Here is a 21,829-nt window from a genome sequence, read left to right on the forward strand (position 1 = left end):
AAATAGATATTTCTAATAGCAAAACTTCCGTGGTCCTTAACATCTCCCTACCTTCCTCCCCAGATTGGCTTTCACATGTGCATATTTACTCCTGCTTTGTTACGCTCATCCCAAAGTTTATTTTTCTGTGACTCCCTGTTGGATTCTCCTTTTAAAACCCAGTGAAATTCCTAAGATAAACACATGAAGCACTCTTCTTTTTTTCCAGTCTGAATAATCTAGGCCATAAGAATAATTCACAAACAGGCATTATGTAGTTTCTGTATTGTTAGGATGTAGATGAGCACTACTGTGGGTCCCTGGTCACGGTCACAGTGGCCTCCATAATTGTACCAGTTTCTGTGTAATCTCAAAGTGTTTATTGGAATGTCCCATATTTCATTTTATCCATTACATCTCTATTGACTTTTTGCAAATCATTTAACTTTTAGAAGATTTTGACAATTAAAATAACTGATGTTCTTATATTAAAACATGGGTTGTTTTCATGAGGTAAATATGGCTCCTTTAAAAAAGATCTTGATGGTGCTGGCATCTAAATTTTGTCTTCTGTTTCTCAGCATCAGTGAGAATAGAAACTAAATGAATTTATTAGCCAATGCAAGATCATTTATTTACATTTTTAATAGTGACAAAAATGACCAGGAACGACTGTAGTGTGAAAGTAGTATGTCAAAAAGAAGTCCCATTTACCACCTCTGGTTCTATCCTCAGGTTCTTTATTGGTGCCACATTCACCATTTTGGTACCTGGGGCGGGGAGGTACCTGGGGTGGGAATTATTTTTTGTTTGTTTGTTTTTTAACCTTTTGTCCCTACAGAATACACCTTTGCCAAGTACCACCTCTACTGACCTGATTTGAGTATCTTAAGCATATTTACTCCTTGTATACTTCTTAGCCTTGCTGTTGGTAGCTTTTCATCCCTTTAAACTCTGCCTTCAACATATAGGAAAAGTTTGTCTATATCTTAATCATTTCTAGAGTAGCCTCTGCAAGTCTTTGTATTTGTTAAAGACTTAAAAAGATAAGACCTAAGGGATCAGAGAAACTTTTTATAAATATTAGTAAGCTAACTATGGCATAACGATGGGAAGATCTAGACTTGTTTTTATTTTACTTTTAAGGTTTTACTTACTTATTTTTAGAGAGAGGGGAAGGGAGAAAGAGAGAGGGAGAGAAACCTCAGTTGGTTACCCCTCACACGTGCCCTGATCAGGAATTGAACCCAGAACTTTTCAAATGACACCCAGTCAACTGAGCCACACCAACCAGTCAGGACTAGATTTGTTTTTAGAGAAAAAAATTACTCTTAATGAATTTCAAAGCAAAGAACATGCAAAATAGTTCATTTTAAATTGAAGTTTAATCACATTAAAAAGTGTTTCTGTCAGTGATAGTTTAACTGACAATGGTTCAATTCATGAGTTTATGTGGCAGCTAGGAATTTAAAGACAAGCTAAAGTTACATCTGGTGTCAGCAATAAGGAAGCGAAAGACTTACCAGTTATCATTTAGGAATGTTTTATCTGTTGCAAAAAAAATCAGATAATCTCTCAAATATAATATTTATTGAATGAAAGAAAGGAGCCAGGTAAAGGAGAACATAATCTGTGATTTTATTTACATAAAGGTCAAACCAGCAAAACTCAACTTAATGTTACAAATTAGGACAGTGGTCACCTAGGTGGGTTGTAGGCAGAGCCCACGCCTGGAAAGGGGCGTGATCAGACGTAGGAGGTTCTGATAAAATTGTTTTTCTTGATCTATTCCCTTTGTGCTAAATACTGAACAATGTGTGTAGTTTTTATAAATATAATAGATTTTTTAAAAGAAGCTATTCTCAATGATAGTATACATAAAACCTGTCTGAGAAAGAAAAAGGATTATTATATTCTACTCTTAGCTTTTTCAAAAGTGTCCTGATGCTCAGTGTTAACCTAGGAAACAAAAACCTAATAGAAATGTCCCTTTCTCTAAAGTTTATGCTCAATAGAAAATATATATTACGGCTAAAAATGGCATACCCTCTGGCCAAACTAAACTGAGAGAGGGCAAGAAGATTACTGTAGCAGAAGGTAAATTCTAGAAATAAGTGTCCAGAGTTTTGTAAGTATAAATACTGCTTTCCATCTTCAACATAATATTTGAAGTCCTAGCCATAGCAGTTAGGCAAGAAAAAGAAATAAAAGGTATCCCAAAGAAAGGACGAAATAAAACTTACTAATTTGCAGATGATATTGTACAGTTAACCCTTGAACAACATGGGTTCAAACCTGGGTTGTTCGAGGGTCAGCTGGCCGTTGGAAATCACATGTGCAGCAGGCAGATGTAAGATGCACATGGATTTTTGTGCTAGCTTCTGGCCCCCCAACTACTGTGTTCAAGGGTCAACTATATATAGAAAACCTTAAAAACCACCAAAAAATTGTTAGAACTAACAAATTCAGTAAAGTTGTAGGATGGAAAATCAATATGTAAAAATCTGTTGCATTTGTGTACAGTAATAACAAACTATTAGAAAGAGAAATTAAGAAAACAATCCCATATACAGTTGGATCAAAATGAGTAAAATATCTGCGAATGAATTTAACTAAGGAGATGAAAGAACTATACACTGAAAACTATAAGACATTAATGAAAGAAATTAAAGAAACAAATATATGGAAAGATATTCTGTGCTTACAGATTAGAAGAACTGATATTGTTAAAATGTCTATACTACCTACCCAAGGCATTCTACAGATTCTGTATAATCTGTACCAAAATTCCAATGGCATTTTTCACAGAACTGGAACCTAAAATGTGTATAGAACCATAGAAGACCGGGGCGGGGGGACTGTAAGCATCATGCTCCTTGATTTCAAACTATATTACAACTATAATAATCAAAACAGCATGTTATGGCATAAGAATCAGAAACATAGATTAGCAGAAAGAATCGCGAGCCCCAAAATAAATCCAGATGTATAGGGTCAACTGTTCTATGAACAAAGGAGCCAAAAATATGCAGTGGGGTAAAGACAGTCTCTTCAATAAAGGGTGTCAGGAAAACTGGACAGCCACATGCAAATGAGTGAAACTGGACCACTTGTACCATACACAAAAACTTACTCAAAATGGATGAAAGACTTGAAAGTATAAAAACCTGAAACCATGAAACTAGAAAAAATACATAGGCAGAAAGCTTTTGACCTCAGTCTTGGTGAGGAATTTTTAGATTTGACACAAAAGCAAAGACAAAAACAAAGTGTGGTGCTACATCAAATGAAAAAGCTTTCTGCACAGCACCGGAAACCAACAAAATGAAAAGGCAGAGCTTGAACAGACCTTTAAGAACAGACCAGCGTTCTTAACAGCATTATTCACATGAGCAAAATGGTGGCAACAGCCCAGTGTCAGTCAACACATGAACGGATAAACAGAATGTGGTACATGTACATGCACACACACAGTTGGATATTATTCAGCCTTTAAAGGGACAAAACTCTGGTGCGCACTGCAATATGGGTTTCTCTTAAACATTGTGCTAAGTGAAATAAGCCTGATACAAAAGGACAAGCGTTTCATGATTTTACGTATATTCCAGGTACCTTCTGTATAGGCACTTAGAGTAGCCAAGTCATAAAGAAGACACTAGTGGTTTCCAAGGGCTGGGGGAGGAAGGAATTGGGAGTTAAGTATTTGTTGGGTATAGAGTTTCTGTTTGGGATGTTGAAAAAGTTGTCCTAAATGTGCCCATTGTTCTATAGGATTTAGTTGATTGCTGTTTAAAAGGGGAAAGATTTTAATTGCTGACCTTTTCTTTAAGGCCTTTATAAGACGCTGTTTGGCATACCGAAAAGAAGATAGATTCGATGTACACCAGCTGGCGAACGACCCATATCTTCTCCCGCACATGAGAAGGTCGAATTCTTCAGGGAACTTGCACATGGCTGGGCTGACAGCATCCCCCACGCCACCTTCTTCAAGCATAGTCACCTACTGACTTGCCTCCGGAGTCGGCATGATTCCTTTGAATTGCTTCCAGATGCACACTTGAGTTTGAGAGCATTTGAGTGTTTTTGTTACTTTCTTTTTTACACGGGACATGGTTGAGAACTGTTTGTGAACCCAAGTTCCTTGTAGCGTCATTGTGTGAGAAAGGATGGATCATGGACAGTGAATGAATGTGCACTCCTGACTATGCCCTTGAGCGGCGAGGGTGGCCGCCTGTTGCACAGGGACCGGAATACCGTGTTAAGATAGAAGAAAAATGATTTGTTTGGGGGAACCCTGTAAATAACGTTTATAATACTTAAATACATTGGTTGTTACTAGAGAGTTCTAATATGAAGGGTAGTTTTTCATTATTTAAAAACACTTGGAAAAATGAGACATATTTCTAACACAAGAATTATAGTGCCTGGATACATTCTTCAGCATTCGGCAGTTAATCTGCTGGAACCAAAGTAAGAACTGAATGGCAGTGACAGCTGTGCTTTATAGTGATAGAATGTGAGAGTTAGAGCAGAGTTAGACTTTGTCATTTGCCTGTTCTGGCTTTTACCACATTGTACCTCGAAATCACGTTCCCTCCCCCACTGGTTATGTTAAAAGGGAGAGCTGTTTTTCCTAGATACTTTATACCTTTGACAAAATGAGCTGCTTATTTTGAAATCAGTTGAAGTCACTAAATTGTAATATCTCCATTGTTTTCCACATGTTAGAATTGTGAACAGGTACTTTTGTTTTGATCCCAGGCCTTGTTCGTGAAAACAAGTGAAAGTATATAACCAAATGCAGACCAGTTCTATGCAGGATAATGATAAATTCCCTTCTAGCTCTATTGTAAATTGTTGTACATATGTCGTATTTCAATTACCAAGTTTCAGCAGCTTATTCTTGTACAAATGTTTAAAAATAAGGCTTTTCTAATTGGATATTGTATTTTTTTTAAGTCTTGAAGGCGCTTTAATTGCTGCTAAATGATGTTGCTTCTTTGCGAAACAAAAAATCAGATGACCTCCTTGAAAAGGTGCAAATTGACTGTACATCATAGAGGCATAGTAAAAGCAAGCATTCATTAACAATCAAGGCATGTAAAAATGATCCATGTTGGACATACAGAGTTCTCTAAATCAGTTTTTTGGGTTCTAGGGCTGTGGAGCACATAGATACTAGATTTATAAATTGTTCATGGTTATTCTACATTTCTAGAAGGTTCTTATCAGCAAGGTGGGATGATGGTCCCATAAAACAAGTTACTTGTGGTTTGTACAGATTTGTTAAAATGTGAACATTTTCTAACTGCCTTGTATGGTAGAAACCATTATTTTTCAGGATGTTGTATTTTACTCCTGTAAAAATTATTCCTTTATTGTTACATTCATAATGCTGATACTAACATGTAAGTTGTCTATGTTGCCGAAGAAAGAGGCTGTACTTCCGCAGGTTGTCCTTAGTATTGTACAGTTCTACTGTGGCGCTTACTTCTGACGTTGCAAGCCATTTTGTTTTTCCATTGTACATACACATACCGTCTCTTTAAAATGCTGCTGAAAGTGTAGAGAATGTAGCCAAACAGTAATAAACAATGACAGTTAAAGTTTGGAAACTATGAAAATTACATTTGAAGGGAGCTTTCAATATTTAGGTTATTGGTTCTGACTTTGCTCCTTAAGAATCGGCTGAATAAATTCTTTAAATATACTTCAAGGCAAGTATAAAGTGTTTCAAACTGTTCGAGTGAACCTAATAACCATTATCAAGGTTAATCCTGGGTAAGTAACAGCACTCTCAGGAGTGGCGTAAGGCAGCAGTCCCCCACCTTTTTGGCACCAGGGACTGGTTTCGGGGAAAACAGCTTTTCCTCGGATGTGGGGATGGGGGCAGCAGGCGGAGCTCAGGAGGGGATGCGAGTGAAGCTTCACTCGCTAGCCCGCCACTCACTTCCTCCTGTGGGGCCGGGTTCCGAAGAGGCCAGGACCCCCCCCCCCCCATGTGCCAGCCTGCAGTTCGGGCTGGGGACTCCTGGCTCCTCTGTACGTTAGGAAAAAATCGTATTAAAATATATATATATAAATAAATAAATATATATATATATATAAAAATATATATATATATATAAATGGTAATGATAATTAGCATTGACTGAGTGCTTCAGCTGCTGCCAGCAAATTTTTCAATTTTGTTGTTTTTGTCTTTCCAAATCATAAAGTCCTGTGTTCATATAGTAACTTCCTTGAAGCCCTGAATAATAAGAAAATTCATGGTTTCATTTAAGATTTTAGATATATAAATTTAATAAGAGGTTGATTTGAATAAGCAGTGTAGACCTAGATCACTGTTCTGCCGTATTATTTTCAAATGAATGAAAGTGACTGCTGGAGTCAAAAATGCAAAAAAAAAGAAAAGAAGCCATAAAATGAAATTGCTTTCTGGGCCTGGGGGTTTGGGTAATCATTTAGAATCAAAGATGTATAGGAGATGAATCAAATTACAGATTATCTCTTCCTCCCAAAGTTTTTTCCAAATAAATGCTATAGATTTTAGATAATATGCCCAGTAACCCCTCAGGTACAAGGTGGCTAATTGAGCCAAATTGAAGACTGTCCTCACGTAGGAAATTGGTGTCTATCACTAAATTTCAGTCACTCTAGCGATCTTCGGCTCTGATATTTTCTGAAGTGTAAATTGTCTCCTGGTCTCCTGCATTCACTCCTCAGAATTGAAGCCCGCCTCAGCCCGTCTCCACGCTCACACAGGAGTGGGTCCTCCCCCGGGTGGCGGTCGGGTCTGGTCCCGGTGAGACCCTGCACTGCTGCGGGGTGGTGTGCTCAGTGTTCGCACAGAATTTTAAATTCCTTCGCTGGTGTGCAATAGCTTCAATGTGTGCACCTTGAGGGGAAGTAAGTGTAAAACCACCCTCATAATTTGTTAAGTCAGGAGTTGGGTAGATACTGGGTTGTTTAAAAAAGAAAAGACTCGTTTTAAATGGTACATAAAATGTGAACAAATACTTGTATAAACACCTCATTACATGAAGTTAAAACAGTGGAGAGTTTCACTGAAAGACTCAAAAGAGGATATCGTGTGTTTTACCATTCACTGCTACTCATGACGTACAGTGTCATCACATGTTACTAGCTGTGTTTAATGGCAGTGCAGACTGTCCAGTCCTTCGGGTCATTGCTTTTAGAATTTCATCACACTGTTTATGTGTGGACAAGTTTTATGCCTTCCAAGTCACCTTTGCAGGTCTTTCTCTAATCCCTCTTTATATTTTGGATGTTACCTGATAAAATTTCCTCCAAAATACACTAAAATGTAATATTCTGGAGGCATTTCAAAAAGTGCTTTATGAGCTAGTTTTTAAATCAGATATTAGAATTCTTGTTTGTGGGCTTCAGGAATTCTACAGCAGTTCTAGATTTTATGTAATTTGTCTATTTGAATTAGCTTTATTTTCTAGGGTATATGCATTATTTGCCTTCCCCTAATTTCTCTTCCCCCTTTTTGAGGATGTGTTAGAATGGAAAAGATTTGTATAAACGTGTGCAAATCAACTTAAAAAGTTTACATAGAGCCAAAGATCTTGATAGGATTATTTTTCATTAGAAATCCTCACTCGTTTAAAGCACTAGGGTTGTAGGCCACACCACCTGTGACTGTTTTAAGAAAGGCAATGCAGGATACTGGCCAGAAACTCAGATCTTGGAAACTGTGGGTTCAAAGGTCAGCTGTCACGACCTGGGTTTGTGGTCTTCGTCTGAAAGTGAGGATAATAGTGCCTGCCATAGAGTGGTTGTGAAGCATAAGTGAGTTTGCATATGCAAAGCTCTTAGAATTGTGCCCAGCACATCACATCACCATATATAATCTGTTGTTTTTAAGACAATGATTATTCTATTGCTTTTAACCTGCATATAACATGGAGTTTGCTTTACTTCCTGTGATAATTCAACTTCTTTTAAGAAGTAGTTTCACAGTTCTTGATTCACACGTCAAACTGGTAGATTCCCTGGAAAGGGAGGTGCGGGCCTGCCACAGTTTGGGGGCGGAGGGAAGGTGACTCGGGGTCAACTGTAATCACCAAAGGGGTCGTCCCCCTGACCATCGATGCTGCAACTCTATATTTTTTTCTTGGTTGCTACTAAGCAACCATCTGATTTAGAACAGGTGGTATTATCCCAACTTTACAGAGGAAGAAACAAATTTAGAGAAGAAACAAGTGATTAAGGTCTCGTAATGTGAAAGTACTGTCATCGGAAGTAAAGCACAGCTCCTGGAGTGCGGCTCTGCACGTGCCAGCGTCCTGGCTCATGAGCAGGAAACGTTTCATGCACCACTTGCACTACGTCTTAATGACTTCTCAAAGGTGACAAAACAGTAGGTACAGATCACTGTCACCATTAAAAGCAAATCTAAAAAGTTCTTAAGCTGTTCAATTAGGAATGTACCTACTGCTTGTGTCACTTTGGTTGTGTCACTTGAGAGGACTTACTGGGGCGCCGACCTCCTCCCAGATCTCCTCCCGTTCTCACATTTGTTTCTCATTGCAAGTCAAAGGTCAGATCCAGTTCTACTGAATTTAGAAACTGGTTCACCTTCCTCATCCTTGGCCCACTTTCGTGAGCATAGGAAGTATATCCTGTCTTAGCTCCTTGTGATGGGACCAGTTGGTCTCTAATAAAGATTATAAAACTATTAAGCCATGGTTGGTGTGGCTCAGTGGACTGAGCACAGGCCTGCAATCCAAAAGGTCACTGGTTTGATTCTCCATCAGGGCACATGCCTGGGTTTCAGGCCGATCCCCAGTTGGGGGCATGCAAGAGGCAACCAATGAATGTTTCTCCCCCTCTCTTCCCCTCTAAAATTAAATGTTTTAAAAATTGTAAAACTCTTAATAATTTTCTCAAAAGGAGGCCCTGGAACTTGAGGGAAACTTCACTAGTTGTCCATGTATGGTCCCTAAACGTCGTTTCTAAAAGCCTTCCAAACCTGACGATGTGCTTATGTGGTGCCCCAGCGCCAAGATCACCAAGGAGTAATCCAGAGCCACACCAGCCAGGGCTATTTGTGATTTTCTTTTAAACTCTCAAAGTAGGTATAGAGGTAATGTGCCTCAACATAACAAAAGCCATATGAGAGATTCAAAAAAGAAAAAAAGGCTATGGTGCATTTATGTGACAGAATACTACACTGCAGTAGGAGAGAAAGATGACTTATCTTTTACAACAGCATGGATGGAACCAGAGACCATTATGCTAAGTGAAATATGCCAATCAGTGAAAGGCAAATATCATATGATCTCACTTATTTTTGGAATCTAATGAACAAAATGAGCAAAATAGAATCAGAAGCACAGAAACATGAAACAGGCTGATGCCTGTAAGTGGGAAGGGGGAGGTGAGGACTGGTTGAAAGAAGGTGAGAGGATTAAATATACACACGTGACCCATGAACACAGACAGCAGTGTGGGGATTGCCTGAGGGGGGCGGGGGCAGGGGTGCTGGGGAGCAAGGCAGACTACGAAAACCAGGGTTCTGATGTGGGGAAATAAAGTCTCAAAACCTCTAGCTGTAAAAATGTGTGGGGGCCACAAGACCCCCCCAGACACCATTAAGACCCCTAATCAAGTTATTGATAACAGTTATCAAAATTGGTGAATTTTTGTGCAGCCATTTTAATATTGAAGATGGAAGAAGATACACAGTATTTTCAGCATATGCTTTATTATTTCAAGAAAGGTAAAAATGCCAAAAAATTTGTGCAGTGTAAGAGGTTGCTGTGACTGATCGGATGTGTCAAAAGTGGTTTACAGAGTTTCTTGGTACTATGGGTATTTTGGCCAAATCATCCTTTGCCATGGGGCTGTCTTATGCATTGGAAGATGTTCAGCAGCACCCCCGGCCTCGACCCACCAGAAGCCAATAGCAGGAGATAGCCGACATACTCAAATATCCAAATCAATAAAGTTATTGGTGAAAATAAAAATGTTGTTTATGGAAAAACCATAACAGACTTTTTGGCCAATCCAACAGTTATGAATAAATTCCAGTAAATCAAGAAGGATTTTTTAAATGGGAAAAGATATTTAAAATCTATAGGCTGTTAATTCCATCCTTTATGAATGCTTTCTGAGTGTTTACATAATAATGCAGTCAGGAATTTGGTAAAATGGGTTACCTAGTCCAGTCTGAAAATCCCTCAATGGTCCTTTTATCCATCCAGCAAGAATTTACAGAGCATGTATCCCATGCCAGACACACTCTGGGCTCTACAGACAGAAGAAAGCTGGAAAGTGTCCTTGTTGGGCGCAGAGTCCAACAGAGGAGACAGATTGTGAAATTACACTGGGGTAAGACGACCATGTGATTTGTGCTACTTGGAAAATGTCAAAGGCCTATGCTACTCGAGCAAAAATAACAAACATCATTTCACTGTAGAAACTCCTCGCTTTGGAGATGAAATAATATGACATAGTCATACTCCCCAAATTATCAGAAGCACAAACATACCCTGGGCGTACTGAGAATATTGGAATAATAGCTGGCAATATCCCAGGGGATTCTAATCTGAAAAACCTCATAGATATATTCAAATCCTGTTCTTTCTCCTTGACTCTCCAAATGAGAAACTTTAGAACAAATGCCAGCCCTGAGAAATAGGAAATCGCTTAACCTAAAAATCCTTTCTCAGTAATTCTCTGACAATGTTCTCAAATAATTACTGCCATTTTTATGACACGGATGAATTTCTCAAATCCCTAGATGTTACGTTATTGATACTACCATAGTATTCTAATACTTTTGCCAATATTTTATTAAACACATTTCTCCCTTTACACGCCATTCTTTTTTTTTTATCCTCCTTTGCGGATATGTTTACTGATTTTAGAGAGAGGGAGAGGAGGATGCAGGGAGGGGGAGGGAGAGGAACATGGATGTGAGAAACACTGGTTGCCTCCCATATGGCCCCCACGGGGGTCCAAACCCACAACCTAGGCATGTGCCCTGACCAGGGATCAGGGCCCACAACATTTTGGTGACCAGGACAACGCTCCAACCAACTGAACTTAGGGCTGTTTTCCTAACTGAAGACAAAGCAGAAAGCTGCTAATTTCTGACATGCTCAGATATTTTAAGTTTTATATTTTTCCTCAGCACTGAGAACTTTTAATTGTCCTAATTTGTTATAAAAGAATAAATTTCTGGACAGCATCTTTTGAAAGTGAAAACTAATCAAATAAAGCCTTATTAAATGTTTTAAATTATTTTTTAAAGATTTTATTTACTTTTAGAGAGAGGGGAGGGGAGAGCGAGAAGAGAAACAGCAATGTGCAAGAGATACATCAATCAGTTGCCTTCCATATGCCCCCAACTGAGGACCTGGCCCATGGGCCCCAACTGGGAATCAAACCAGCGACCTTTAGTTCACAGGCTTGCACTCAATCCACTGAGCCACACCAGCCATGGTTAAAGACCCTCTTTAGACTCAATTACTGCCCGTAACTTATTGTACTAATTGTTGATTCTTGAGCAAGAGAGCTAAGACCCCTAATCTAAAAACCAAAACCAACCAAATATGTAACAAAAACCATTTTTTTAACTTCCCCTGCCCCCACTTAGGTGGGGAATGAGAAGATACAAAGCCTGTGACCTGGGTGTTGGAGGCAGAGCAACAGGTGTGAGCGGCCCTAGCCCTTTGATCTCTCTGGGTCACGTTCAGCACACCTCCTGGAGACACCACTCTGGTTCCCCCAAGACAGCTATCGGGCCCTTGGGAGGGGAATGCTCTTTCCTTGCAGGGGGTCCCTGGGCTAGAGAGGGACACTGGGACAGAGGCAGGAAATAGGCATGCCACTGCCCGTGGTGCTGTATTGTAGCAACCCCCCCGCCCCCACCCGCACGTGGCCTCACTCCTGTCTGAGTCCCATCGCTAGACCCCAGCTAGGTGAGGACAGATCCTGATGGCCGAATCATTCCACAGAGGTTAAGTGCCTGTTCTGAGCTAGGCATGTGCTAGGTGCTTCAGACGCCATGATAAACCATGGGCCCTGCCACCACGGTATGAAGACAGATGGGTGTAATCTCAAATGTCACATTGTAGCCCTTTCTCACCCAAGTCCCCCACCCCGAGTCCGAGTCCACTTCTCTGCCTGTCCGCAGGGGCAGGGAGACACCAGCAGGGAGCGCGGCAGCCCGGCGCACGGCTCCTCTACAACTGCGGAAGCGGCCCCACGCCCTGCCATTACACGACCAGCATTAGACCAGATCGGTTCAAGTTCTTTTCACACACTAAGAGAACTGACGACTGCACCATCTTATTGTTGAAAAAGGAAACAATGGCATTTTAAATTCTGATCAAATGAGGGTACTTTTATCCCTGGTTTGCGTTCACAGCGTCCCCTACAAGCGCTCACAGGCCCGACACTGACCTCCTCTCCGCCCTCCAGCTGCCTTAGTCAGCGCAAGGCTCCCACGCCGCCGTGAGCTGCTCCTCCTGCCTCGTCCCCACGAGGCACAGGTTGCAGTCACGCTGGAAGAACAATGAACGGTGCCTAGTTCCACCTGGGCACCAGGCCTAGCTCTGCCCCCAGCTGTGAGCTTGAGGGAGTATCATTTAACGAATTTCACTTTCTTCATCTATAAAATTATTAATTGAGGGAGACCTCTCAAGTCTCCCAAGCTGCTTTCCCTCCTTCATAGGAACTGGTATTTTTTAAAAAGCAGCCCGGGTTGAGAAGCACTGGTCTGTGGGCTGCTTTCCCATCCAGGTGGAAAGGGTTGTCTCGGCTGCAGAGGGACTGGAGAGGACGCAGCCGTCTCACCTCATCTGGCTGGGGCTCTTCCCAGGGCTCTGAAGTGGGGGAAGAATTGAAGGGACTCGCCAGCCACACCTCAAGCAGGGCCTTGCGGGGAGGCAATGAGGTGGATTGGGAGGCAGGAGACCTGGGGCAACACGGCACTTTCTCTGGGCTTACGTTTCTTTGGGGATAAAATGAGATCCTAAAGTTTCCCCCCAAGCTCCAGCTCTGGGGTCACTGTGGACGCCTTCCTCGGGGACGCCACACCTTTCCCTCCTGGTCAGAGGGCAGCCGCCAGCGGCGGCTGCACCTTGATCTGGTTTTTCAGTCTGTGTACCACATATTTCATTTCCAAAAGGATATCTGCTTACCAAAGGGAAGGATTTTCAAATCACTGACCTTTGTAAAAGGCAAGATCTTTACTCTTCGGCCCCAAACAAAACACCCCCTCGCCGTGGTCCAGACTGAGACTCCTGGGCCTGGCGCCCCAAGGCCTTCCATGATGTGGCCCTTCCCTCCTCCAGCTGTGGCTCTGCGCTCCGTCTTCCAGGCGCCCTGAGCCCTTCCCGGAGCCAGAAAACAGTGTGTGCTACACACCTTCGTGCCTTGTGGAGGCCGGTCCCTCTGCCTGCAAAGCCCGTTCCGCCGTGACGGTCCGAGAGAGTCTCTGTCCGTCCTTCAAAGCCCCGATGTCACCTCCCCAGGAGAGCCTTCCCCGACCTCCCACGGCGGGTCTGCTCCCGCCCGGTTCTGCCCTCACACTCACCACGCTGGCTGCTAAGCGGCCTGTGTAGCAGTGTGGACGGATGCCTTTGCGTTTAGAGACACACCTGGGGCCAAGCCCCGCTGCCCTACGTAGGTGGGATAGGACCTGTCGGTGAAGCAGGGATACTTGCCTTGCAGATCTGAGAGCGGCGGAGGCGCCCAGCCCAGGGCCAGGCCCCAAGCTTGGCCTGGCCTCGGAGGGGTCGTTGGGCGGTGGGAGGTTGTGACGGTCACAGCGATCACAGCAAAACTCTAAACTCAGGGGGAAGCCAGTGGGGTTGAGGAGCCAGAGCAGTAGGGTAGGGAGGGTGTGGGCTGGGAATGGGAGGAAGCAAGACCCCTGCGTCTCCCTTACCAGGCACTTAGATTCCTGGTGTTTCTTGAAGTACTTGAGGGGTTCCTAGACACCCGAAAGTCTTTTCATCTTTGTTTTAATCCTCCTGTTGATGATGTATTTAATTTAAAATGGTGCTGAAAAGGGAATCCTTTTGGTGAATGCACCCAGGCTTCGCTGCATCCCCCCACCCAGCTACAGGTGCAGTGGAAGGGAAGCAGGAAACTAAATCCCAGAGACAGTTTCCAAAGAACAGAAAGCGCCCCCATTCTTAGGGCTGCTCCCGCGATGCCCCAGCCCCGCCCAGGGGCCCTGCAAGGCCGGCCCAGAGACCCCGTGGCCTCCGACGGGGCGCGGCTTTTCCGGGCTCTGGGTGCCACCTGGCGGCCGCGGCGCGCACTGCAGGCCCCGCTCGGAAGTCCTCCTCGGCCGGGGGTGAAAGTCGATGCTGGGTACCGCGGCTGCCCGCCGTGCAGGGACAGAACTGAGGTTTGGGACCGGACAGAACTACCAGGAGTCAGCTCCTGGCCCAAAGCTTTCCCGCTGTGTAAACTGGAGGACGCTTATTATCTGTTAAGTGAAGGTAATCAGTACCACCTGCGGGGATGGCCCGGGAGGCTAGGAAAACTCGCGCAGCTTGGTACCTGGCACCTGCTGTCAAATGATACTTCTCTTTAAATTGATTCTTTTTTCTCACTGAAGTTTATTTCTAAAGGAAGATACTTAGCCTCATCCAAAGCAAGTGTTTTCGTTTTTGATCCAAGTTAAATACATAGGTTAAATACATTGTTAAATCCATGTCAAACACACTGAAATTAGAGAACAGAATTTTCTCCGTGTACCACATTGGGCGACGTGAGGTCACACATCCAAGTCTAGAACCTGCGCCTGCCCCGGGGGCCCTGCCTCACTTCTCTCCTCTCTCCTTGCCACATTCGCCCTCACCTGTCCCCACCTGGAGCACAGCAGCACCAGGGGAGTGGGTTTTTTCCCTGCCTTAGGTTATACTATTTGCCTAATATCGCACCGTATACTTGATGTACCTAACATTATTTCTGGACACCTGAATGCCAAAACAATGTCTAGAGACAACGTGGACTCGTGCCATCGTGTCTCTGGGCCTCTCCGCTCAGCACTGCTGTCTGAACCACGCAGGGACATTTCTGGGCAAGTGACTTACAAACACACGCAGGCTGGCACTGTGTTGTGATCTGTAGTTTAGTGAGGCAAACATCAGCGATAATTCTAATCCAGAGCCATTGTTACAGATTTCTTGGTAGAGAGCTCCCCGCAGTCACCTGCTCCTTCTAAACACCGCTGAGGGTCAGCAGCAACCCCCACCCCGTGAGGCAGTCCTGGTCCCGTTAGTATCCCTTTTCTCCCCTACGTGGAAACAACCCTATTGCTTTTGTTGACTGAAAAGTAATTCAAATCTGTTTTTTTAAGATTCTGGCAATACACAAATGTGTAAGAGAAGAAACGAGAAGTCCCGTGGCCCCGCCCCAACCACCGTGATTACAGTGCTTCTGGAAGACACCTCCCTGCAACCTCAGGGGAGCTCAGACTGATCCGCTCCCGTGTCAAAGCAGGCCAGCCCGCCGGAGCGGGGCCACGGCGAGCCGCTTCCCTCTGCTGGGCTGTAAGGCTGTGTTGAGTGGAGGGCAAGAAAGCCGTTCAGGTGTTCAGGACCCCTTATGACCTACTCCTTGATGCCTAAAAACAGAATCAATGATAAATTCCAACAGAGTTGGTTGTTAAGGTGAATAAATAATGGGTTTGGGGCCTCAGAATTGGCTTTAGGAAGAGGGTAAAACCCAAATTTCTGTCACTGACCCAGTCGTTGTCCAGAGAACTATTTCTCCCCCAGGTTTATAGCTTAAGTGACTGCTTCAAATACTGCGGCCCTTTGGAGCCCGTTCTACCAAGATTCGTGGATCTGAAATACGCAAGTCCAGGAAGGGTCTTGTTTTCTGATCCTGGATTCCCTGGGCTCTGGACCCTCCAGGTTTTTGAAGCCTCGGTTTCCCACTCATCCCTAGCGGGATTATACTCCAGACACAGCAGACTGAGAAGCCTGTGGGCGGGGTGAGGCAGCTGGCAGAAACCAGTGTGGCAGACTGGAAGGTGCGGGCTCAAGGGGGGCACCTCTTTCCTTGTGAAACTGAAGACCCAGTGTTGCCATTGGGACTTTTATCTTCATTGATTCATTTTTAGAGAGGGGAAGGAAAGGAGAAAAAGAGAGAAACATCGATGTGAAAGAAACGTTGCCTCTCTCTCATGCCCCCAAACCAGGGACTGAACCTGCAACCCAGGCATGTGCCCTGACCAGGAATTGAACTGGGGGCTTTTCGGGTCACAGGCCAGTCGGTGATCAACCCACTGAACACCAGCCAGGGTGTCAGCTGCCCTTCAACAGGCCCAAGCTCTGTCCCAGCCTTGTGCAGTTGGAGGCACGCAGAGCTCTACCACTGGCAGCATCCTTGAGAAGAGCAGTCTCTCTCTGTCTCCCCTCAGCAACCAGGGTGATGCCGACCTGAGAGTGTTCCTGAGGCCTATGAGGGAGTGAGTTGGTTAGCAACATGGGAAATTTTCTTCCTAGGTCACATACCAAAAGTGTCAGTGACAAAAAGCTCCCTCTCCTAACGTGTGCACTTTGCTAAGTGGTGAAAAGTGTCTCAGTAAACGATGACTTCTGTTGCCTTATTACCTCCCCAAGTTATGGAGCAGCCTGACTCAACTGTCACCGGGGAGGAAGTGCTGAGCCAGCTGCTGGCTGTAGCCTGGGAGGGGGCAGGTTCAATGAGGGACAGAAATGCCCCGGTTTAGTGGCTCTCACCCCCTGGGAAGCTTTTCAAAACTCCAAGGGCCCAGCAATCCATGTGCTAACTGAGGTGATTCAAATTTGCAGCCAGGGTTGAAGGCTTGCTGGGTGGTCAGGTAACTGGAGGGGAGGCCTTCACCTTCAGGCCAAGGAAGAGTCATTCTGGAACATTAGCTGGTTCTCACAAATGAGGAGGTCCTTTTCACTTTTTCAGTTTTCAGGAAATGAGCTAAACCAGGCTGTTTAAAGTAAAACAGGAATGAAAATCAAAGGGGAAAGGCAAAGTCATCATCACTGACTTAGCTACGGAGTGGCCTCTAGGGGACAGCGGTCATTTCTTTGGAGTCTTTTATCTGCCCCGAAGCTCTTCCCTCCTTTCTGCTCATTTCAGGGCTGGCTGCCCCTAGAGCAGGGGTGTCAAACTCATTTTCACTGAGAGCCACAGCAGCCTCACGGTTGCCTTCAAAGGCCCGAATGTAATTTTAGGACTGAATAAACATAACTCCTCCTTAACTAGGGGCAAGGAGCTCAGCGCTGCCTCCGGGTAGAAACAAGGTGCTGGGCCTGGTAAAACAAGGTGGAGGGTCAGATTCGTCCTGCGGACCTTGTGTGTGCCACCTGTGCCCTAGAAGGACTGCTGCCCCCTCCAGGCTCCACACAGAAGGCTGGAGAGGGAACACTCTGAGCTTGTGGATCTGAGCTTGTGCCCCACGAAATCCACTTCCAGTAACTCCTGTTTCTAAGACAAAGCCCCAACTCCCCAGCTAGACACTCAGGCCCTTCGGGTCACATTACTTCCTGTTCTTCATACGTAGCAATGGTGGGGCACATGGTGGGACAAAGACTTCACTTCTCAGCCCAGGCTGGGGGGGCTCAGTGGACTGAGTGCAGGTCTGCAAACCAAAGGGTCGCTGGTTTGATTCCCAGTCAGGGACATGGCTGGGTTGCGGGCCAGGTCCCCAGTGGGGGGAACACTACAGGCAACCACACATTGATGTTTCTCTCCCTCTTTCTCCCTTCTCCTCTTTCTAAAAATAAGTAAAAAAATAAGTAAAATCTTTTAAAAAAGACCAGAAGGCCAAGTGCCATGAAACTTTTTTGAATTGTCCCCAGAGGAAGGGGGACGTGACTTCCTCTTCTGGCTGGAATGAGAATGGCATGGCTAGGGCTCCAGCTGCCATCTGGGTCCTCACGATGACCCTGGAAATGGAGACCATACCCAGCAGAACTACAAGGTGAGTGCCGAGGCCTCTGCCATCACAGCAGCCGGGCCCCCTCAGATGGCCTACCTCCAAACACTGGGACACAGGACAGAGACAAATGCTGTTTAAGCCACTATTATTTTGAGAATTGTGGTAACAGCCCATTCCAAACTACTGTCCTCCCCCATCATTGCCTCCTGCCTATGTGAACTTGGGCCAAGCTGGGTGATGCAGGGGGTCCAAGGGTACTGCTGCCTCCACGTGGCCCTCACCAGAGTGGCCAGCCCTGGAACTCCTCCATGGTCAGAGCACTGGCCCTGGAGTGTCCAGGGGGCTGTCCCCCTACAAGGCCACAGTGAGTGACTTCTTTTAGGCACTTTTTTACATCACATTTCTAGCCCCTGGTACAGAATCTACTGATGTCTATAATAAACACCAGAACTGTTTTTTCTGAAAGAAGCAGAGCCTATCTAAAATACGCAACAATCCAGTGAGCCAATCTAGGGCCAGTCTGTGCCTATCTTCCAAGTGAGGGCTCAGCAGCGCCCCCCAGAGTTCAGTGCCGTGCATGTGCTTAGGAACGTTTTCCTGGGAAGACGGTCCAGGGCTGTCATCATCAAATGAGAACCGTGATCTCCCAGGAGTTAAGAATCACTGCGCTGGAAGAACTGCCATAAAATACCATTTTGTAAATCTGAACAATTACTTACTTTCCACTAAGGTACCTCACACACACACAAATTTAACATGAGCATTTTTTAGAAAGTATTAACAACTTAGTCAACTTTTCCTGTCCTGGAAAGTAAAAAATTTTTAACATTTAATATACTTGTGAATATTTTCCCTACCTGTTATAAGCTCTTTTCCAAGAAACAGCATTAACTGAGAGAACTTTCTAGAAATATTTATAATGTAAACAGAAGATGCTTGATTACAGCTGGAGCCTTTTTTTGGACCACTTTAGGTATAAACCTGGAACCAGAAATGGACATATTCTAAAAACTGGCTGGTGCGGGCCTCCTGCCGGAGGCTCGGGGTTAGAGCCAGCAGCTCCAGTCTCCAGCCAAGTGGTCGGAGTGTAAGTGCTGCTCTCTCGGCCACGTTCGTGTCAGTACCAGGTCAGTAACCAATGGACTTCTTTCGACTTATTTAAGAAAGAGATATAATACACATTTAATTTCACTCAACAAATCAATTCCACTGCACTCATCACCCCTGAGAGCACTAGGAGGAAGCAAGCACGTGAACAGCACACTGCGGACGTGAGGCCCGCTAGAGCAACACGAGCACGCCGGCCCCAGCAGCGGGGGTGTGAACAGACCACAAGAAGAAAAGTCCCATCACTGTAGTTTATTGCTGTGTCTATGCTTTCCCAGGATAGCTGTAACATTTTAAGTGGCCACAAAGTGCCACCTTTGTTTTAAAACTGTGCGACCCCTCCTTTTCTTCTTTTTAAATGCCATTTTATGGTGGATGTATAAAGCGACAGCAGCAGTTACAAAATGTTGTCTGAGTAATTTTGAGAGCTCAAAACAAGGATCTGTGTATAGGCTGAATAAAAAGATGTTCAATTAACAGTGCACACTGTGTAGCTTTAACAAACATCTTTAGTTGGGATTTTTGTGTAAACCTTAATAGAGATACATGACTCACGGAGACAAAGAGGAAAATGTCTTCCCTTCAGGGTTTAGTGAGCTGGTCTGCATTTTCACGAACGATTTATAAAATACAATAAATGTTCCAGGGGAGTACTAGGCAGAAAATATTTCCTTTTCGTACAGAGAAGCAGCAGAGGCACAGGGACACCGGCAGACACCCTGTCACCACCCTTCCCAAGATGCACCCCTCAGACGGCAGTGGAGACCTGGCAGCAAGCCGCCCTCGCAAGTCTTTTTGGTTGTTTTAAAATCTAAGCACTTGCTGACATCGCCCTCCCCGGCCTGCGAACCCACCCTGACCCGGCAGGACACAACCCTGACTCTTCTCGCTTGTTTCCCCTTAGAGTTATTTACAGGATGCCTACAGGTACGGTACAAACTAGTATGAAATTAATGACAGTTTGATTTCCAGACTTGCTTCCGCGGTTAAACAAGTACACCGTGCCGACTCCGAAGATGGCTCCAAGTTACGGCGACTCGGAGGCATTTGCATCCGTCACCATAGAAGCAGGCTTCTCACTGGCTGGGGTGGATTCGCTGACTCTGTCCTCAACAGCGATGGGGGCCTTGGAAGTCGGGAGCGTGGCATCCAGGGCGAGTGCTGAGGCAGCATCTGCCCTTGCGGTGGTCGTGACAGGGTCAGAGGGTGGGCTGCTGGTGGGTGGGAGGGAGGAAAGCAGCTCCCCTGAGCCTGCTGCAGAAGAGACCTCTGGAACCAAAGGGAATGACGGGAGGAACTCGGACGTCATGGGGAGAGCTGCAATGCCAGGTAAGTTTCGGGAAGGCAAGGAAGGAAGTGGCGGCAAACCTAGGACAAAAATGGCACAGATCATACATCCACCCAGCACTAAAAGAGCAGTAGTCATCGTCACATGACTATTTTTATCTGCATTTCATCAAGGAAACTGAGGCAGAGGAGCGAAAGCAAAAATCACAGCCTCCACTCCTCCTCAGCTGGAGTCCAGGACAGAGTTAAACACAGGGTGGGGCAAAAGTAGGTTTACAGTTGTTCACATGGAAAATAATACAACAATGAATAAATAATAACTGCATTTCACATAGTCACAACTGTAAACCTACTTTTTTGCCCACCCTGTATTCACTGTTAAGACCAGCTGGCACAGGAGGAAAGGTTCCCGGCCTCTAGGCTCCTAGACACCTGGGCTCTGTGTGACGCAGCGCAGCTCAGGGAAGACACGGTTCTCCCAGTGGGAACAGACAGCAGCCGACCCAGCAGGCAGCGCAGCTGCCCTGAGTGTTGGACAGAACCCCGCTCCCCCAGGACAGCCGCAAGCCGAGTCAGAGCCGGCACAGAGGCCAGCCCTCGGGGAAAGCCTGTGGAGGGCGCTCTGCCACAGAGCCCCTGCATCAGCCTCAGTGTCAGCACCCAGCCTCTGCTCAAGCCACAAGACTGAGGGCAACTATTTATACTTCGTGGATTTATTGTGATGATTTTAAAATGCAAAATAAAGGAAAAGAAGTTACTTCTTTTTAAAAAGATTTTAATTAATTAAAAAAGAGGAGGGGAGGGAGAAAGTAAGTGAGAGAAACATCGATATGTGAGGGAAACATCAATCGGTTGCCTGTATCTAGTACTGACCCCTACTGGGGACAGAGCCCGCAACCCAGGCACGTGCCCTGACCAGAATTTGAACTGTGGCCTTTTGCTTTGCAGAAAATCTCCCAACCAACTGAGCCACACCAGCCAGGGCAAGAGCTTTACTTATTTAAGAAACAAAGGAGCCCTGGCTGGTGTAGCTCAGTGGATTGAGCGTGGGCTGGGAACCAAAGGGTCACTGGTTTGATTCCCAGTCAGGGCACATGCCTGGGTTGCAGGCCAGGTCCCTAATAGAGGACGAGTAAGAGGCAACCATACATTAATATTTCTTTCCTTCTCTTTCTCCTTCCCTCCCCTTCTCTCTAAAAATAAATAAAATCTTTAAAAAATGTAAAAAAAGAAACAAAGGAAAGGCAGGTTGTACAACAGGCTCAGGGCAACCACTGGGCTGGTCAAACCTCTTCGAGTCTGTCAGTTTGGGGAAAGAACAGAGGAAAAAGCCAAGAATACAGGGCACGAAAGAAAAGACAAAGGGAGCACCAAGACAGTAAGCATTAGAGTTTACAGCAAAGAAGGGTCAGCCCTGACACATGGCCATCTCAAAGTCAAAGGCAACCTGGGTGATCATTAACTGGAAGAGCAAACTAGTGGGACTCTGCTGCTTCACTGTCATTAGTGCATGAAATCTGGGTGTAAGCACTT

At 44.9% G+C, this 21,829-nt stretch overlaps 2 protein-coding genes across 3 annotated transcripts in view; one reads left to right on the plus strand and one right to left on the minus strand.

The window, feature by feature from the left end:
• Positions 1–5,707, plus strand: part of TLK1 (tousled like kinase 1) — a 137,362-nt gene extending 131,655 nt beyond the window's left edge. The window contains exon 21 of the mRNA XM_045819630.1: positions 3,810–5,707. Coding sequence (XP_045675586.1) covers positions 3,810–3,986 — 177 coding nt within the window. The 3' untranslated portion in view covers positions 3,987–5,707. The remainder of the gene's footprint in view (positions 1–3,809) is intronic.
• A 13,539-nt stretch (positions 5,708–19,246) lies between these two features.
• Positions 19,247–21,829, minus strand: part of GORASP2 (golgi reassembly stacking protein 2) — a 35,194-nt gene continuing 32,611 nt past the window's right edge. For both annotated transcript variants that reach the window (XM_045831571.1, XM_045831582.1), the window contains exon 10: positions 19,247–20,377. In XM_045831571.1, coding sequence (XP_045687527.1) covers positions 20,037–20,377 — 341 coding nt within the window. In that variant the 3' untranslated portion in view covers positions 19,247–20,036. The remainder of the gene's footprint in view (positions 20,378–21,829) is intronic.

The sequence above is a fragment of the Phyllostomus hastatus genome, unplaced genomic scaffold (assembly GCF_019186645.2).
Source record: "Phyllostomus hastatus isolate PE091 unplaced genomic scaffold, TTU_PhHast_1.1 phas_contig_1, whole genome shotgun sequence".
Taxonomy (NCBI): Eukaryota; Metazoa; Chordata; class Mammalia; order Chiroptera; family Phyllostomidae; genus Phyllostomus; species Phyllostomus hastatus.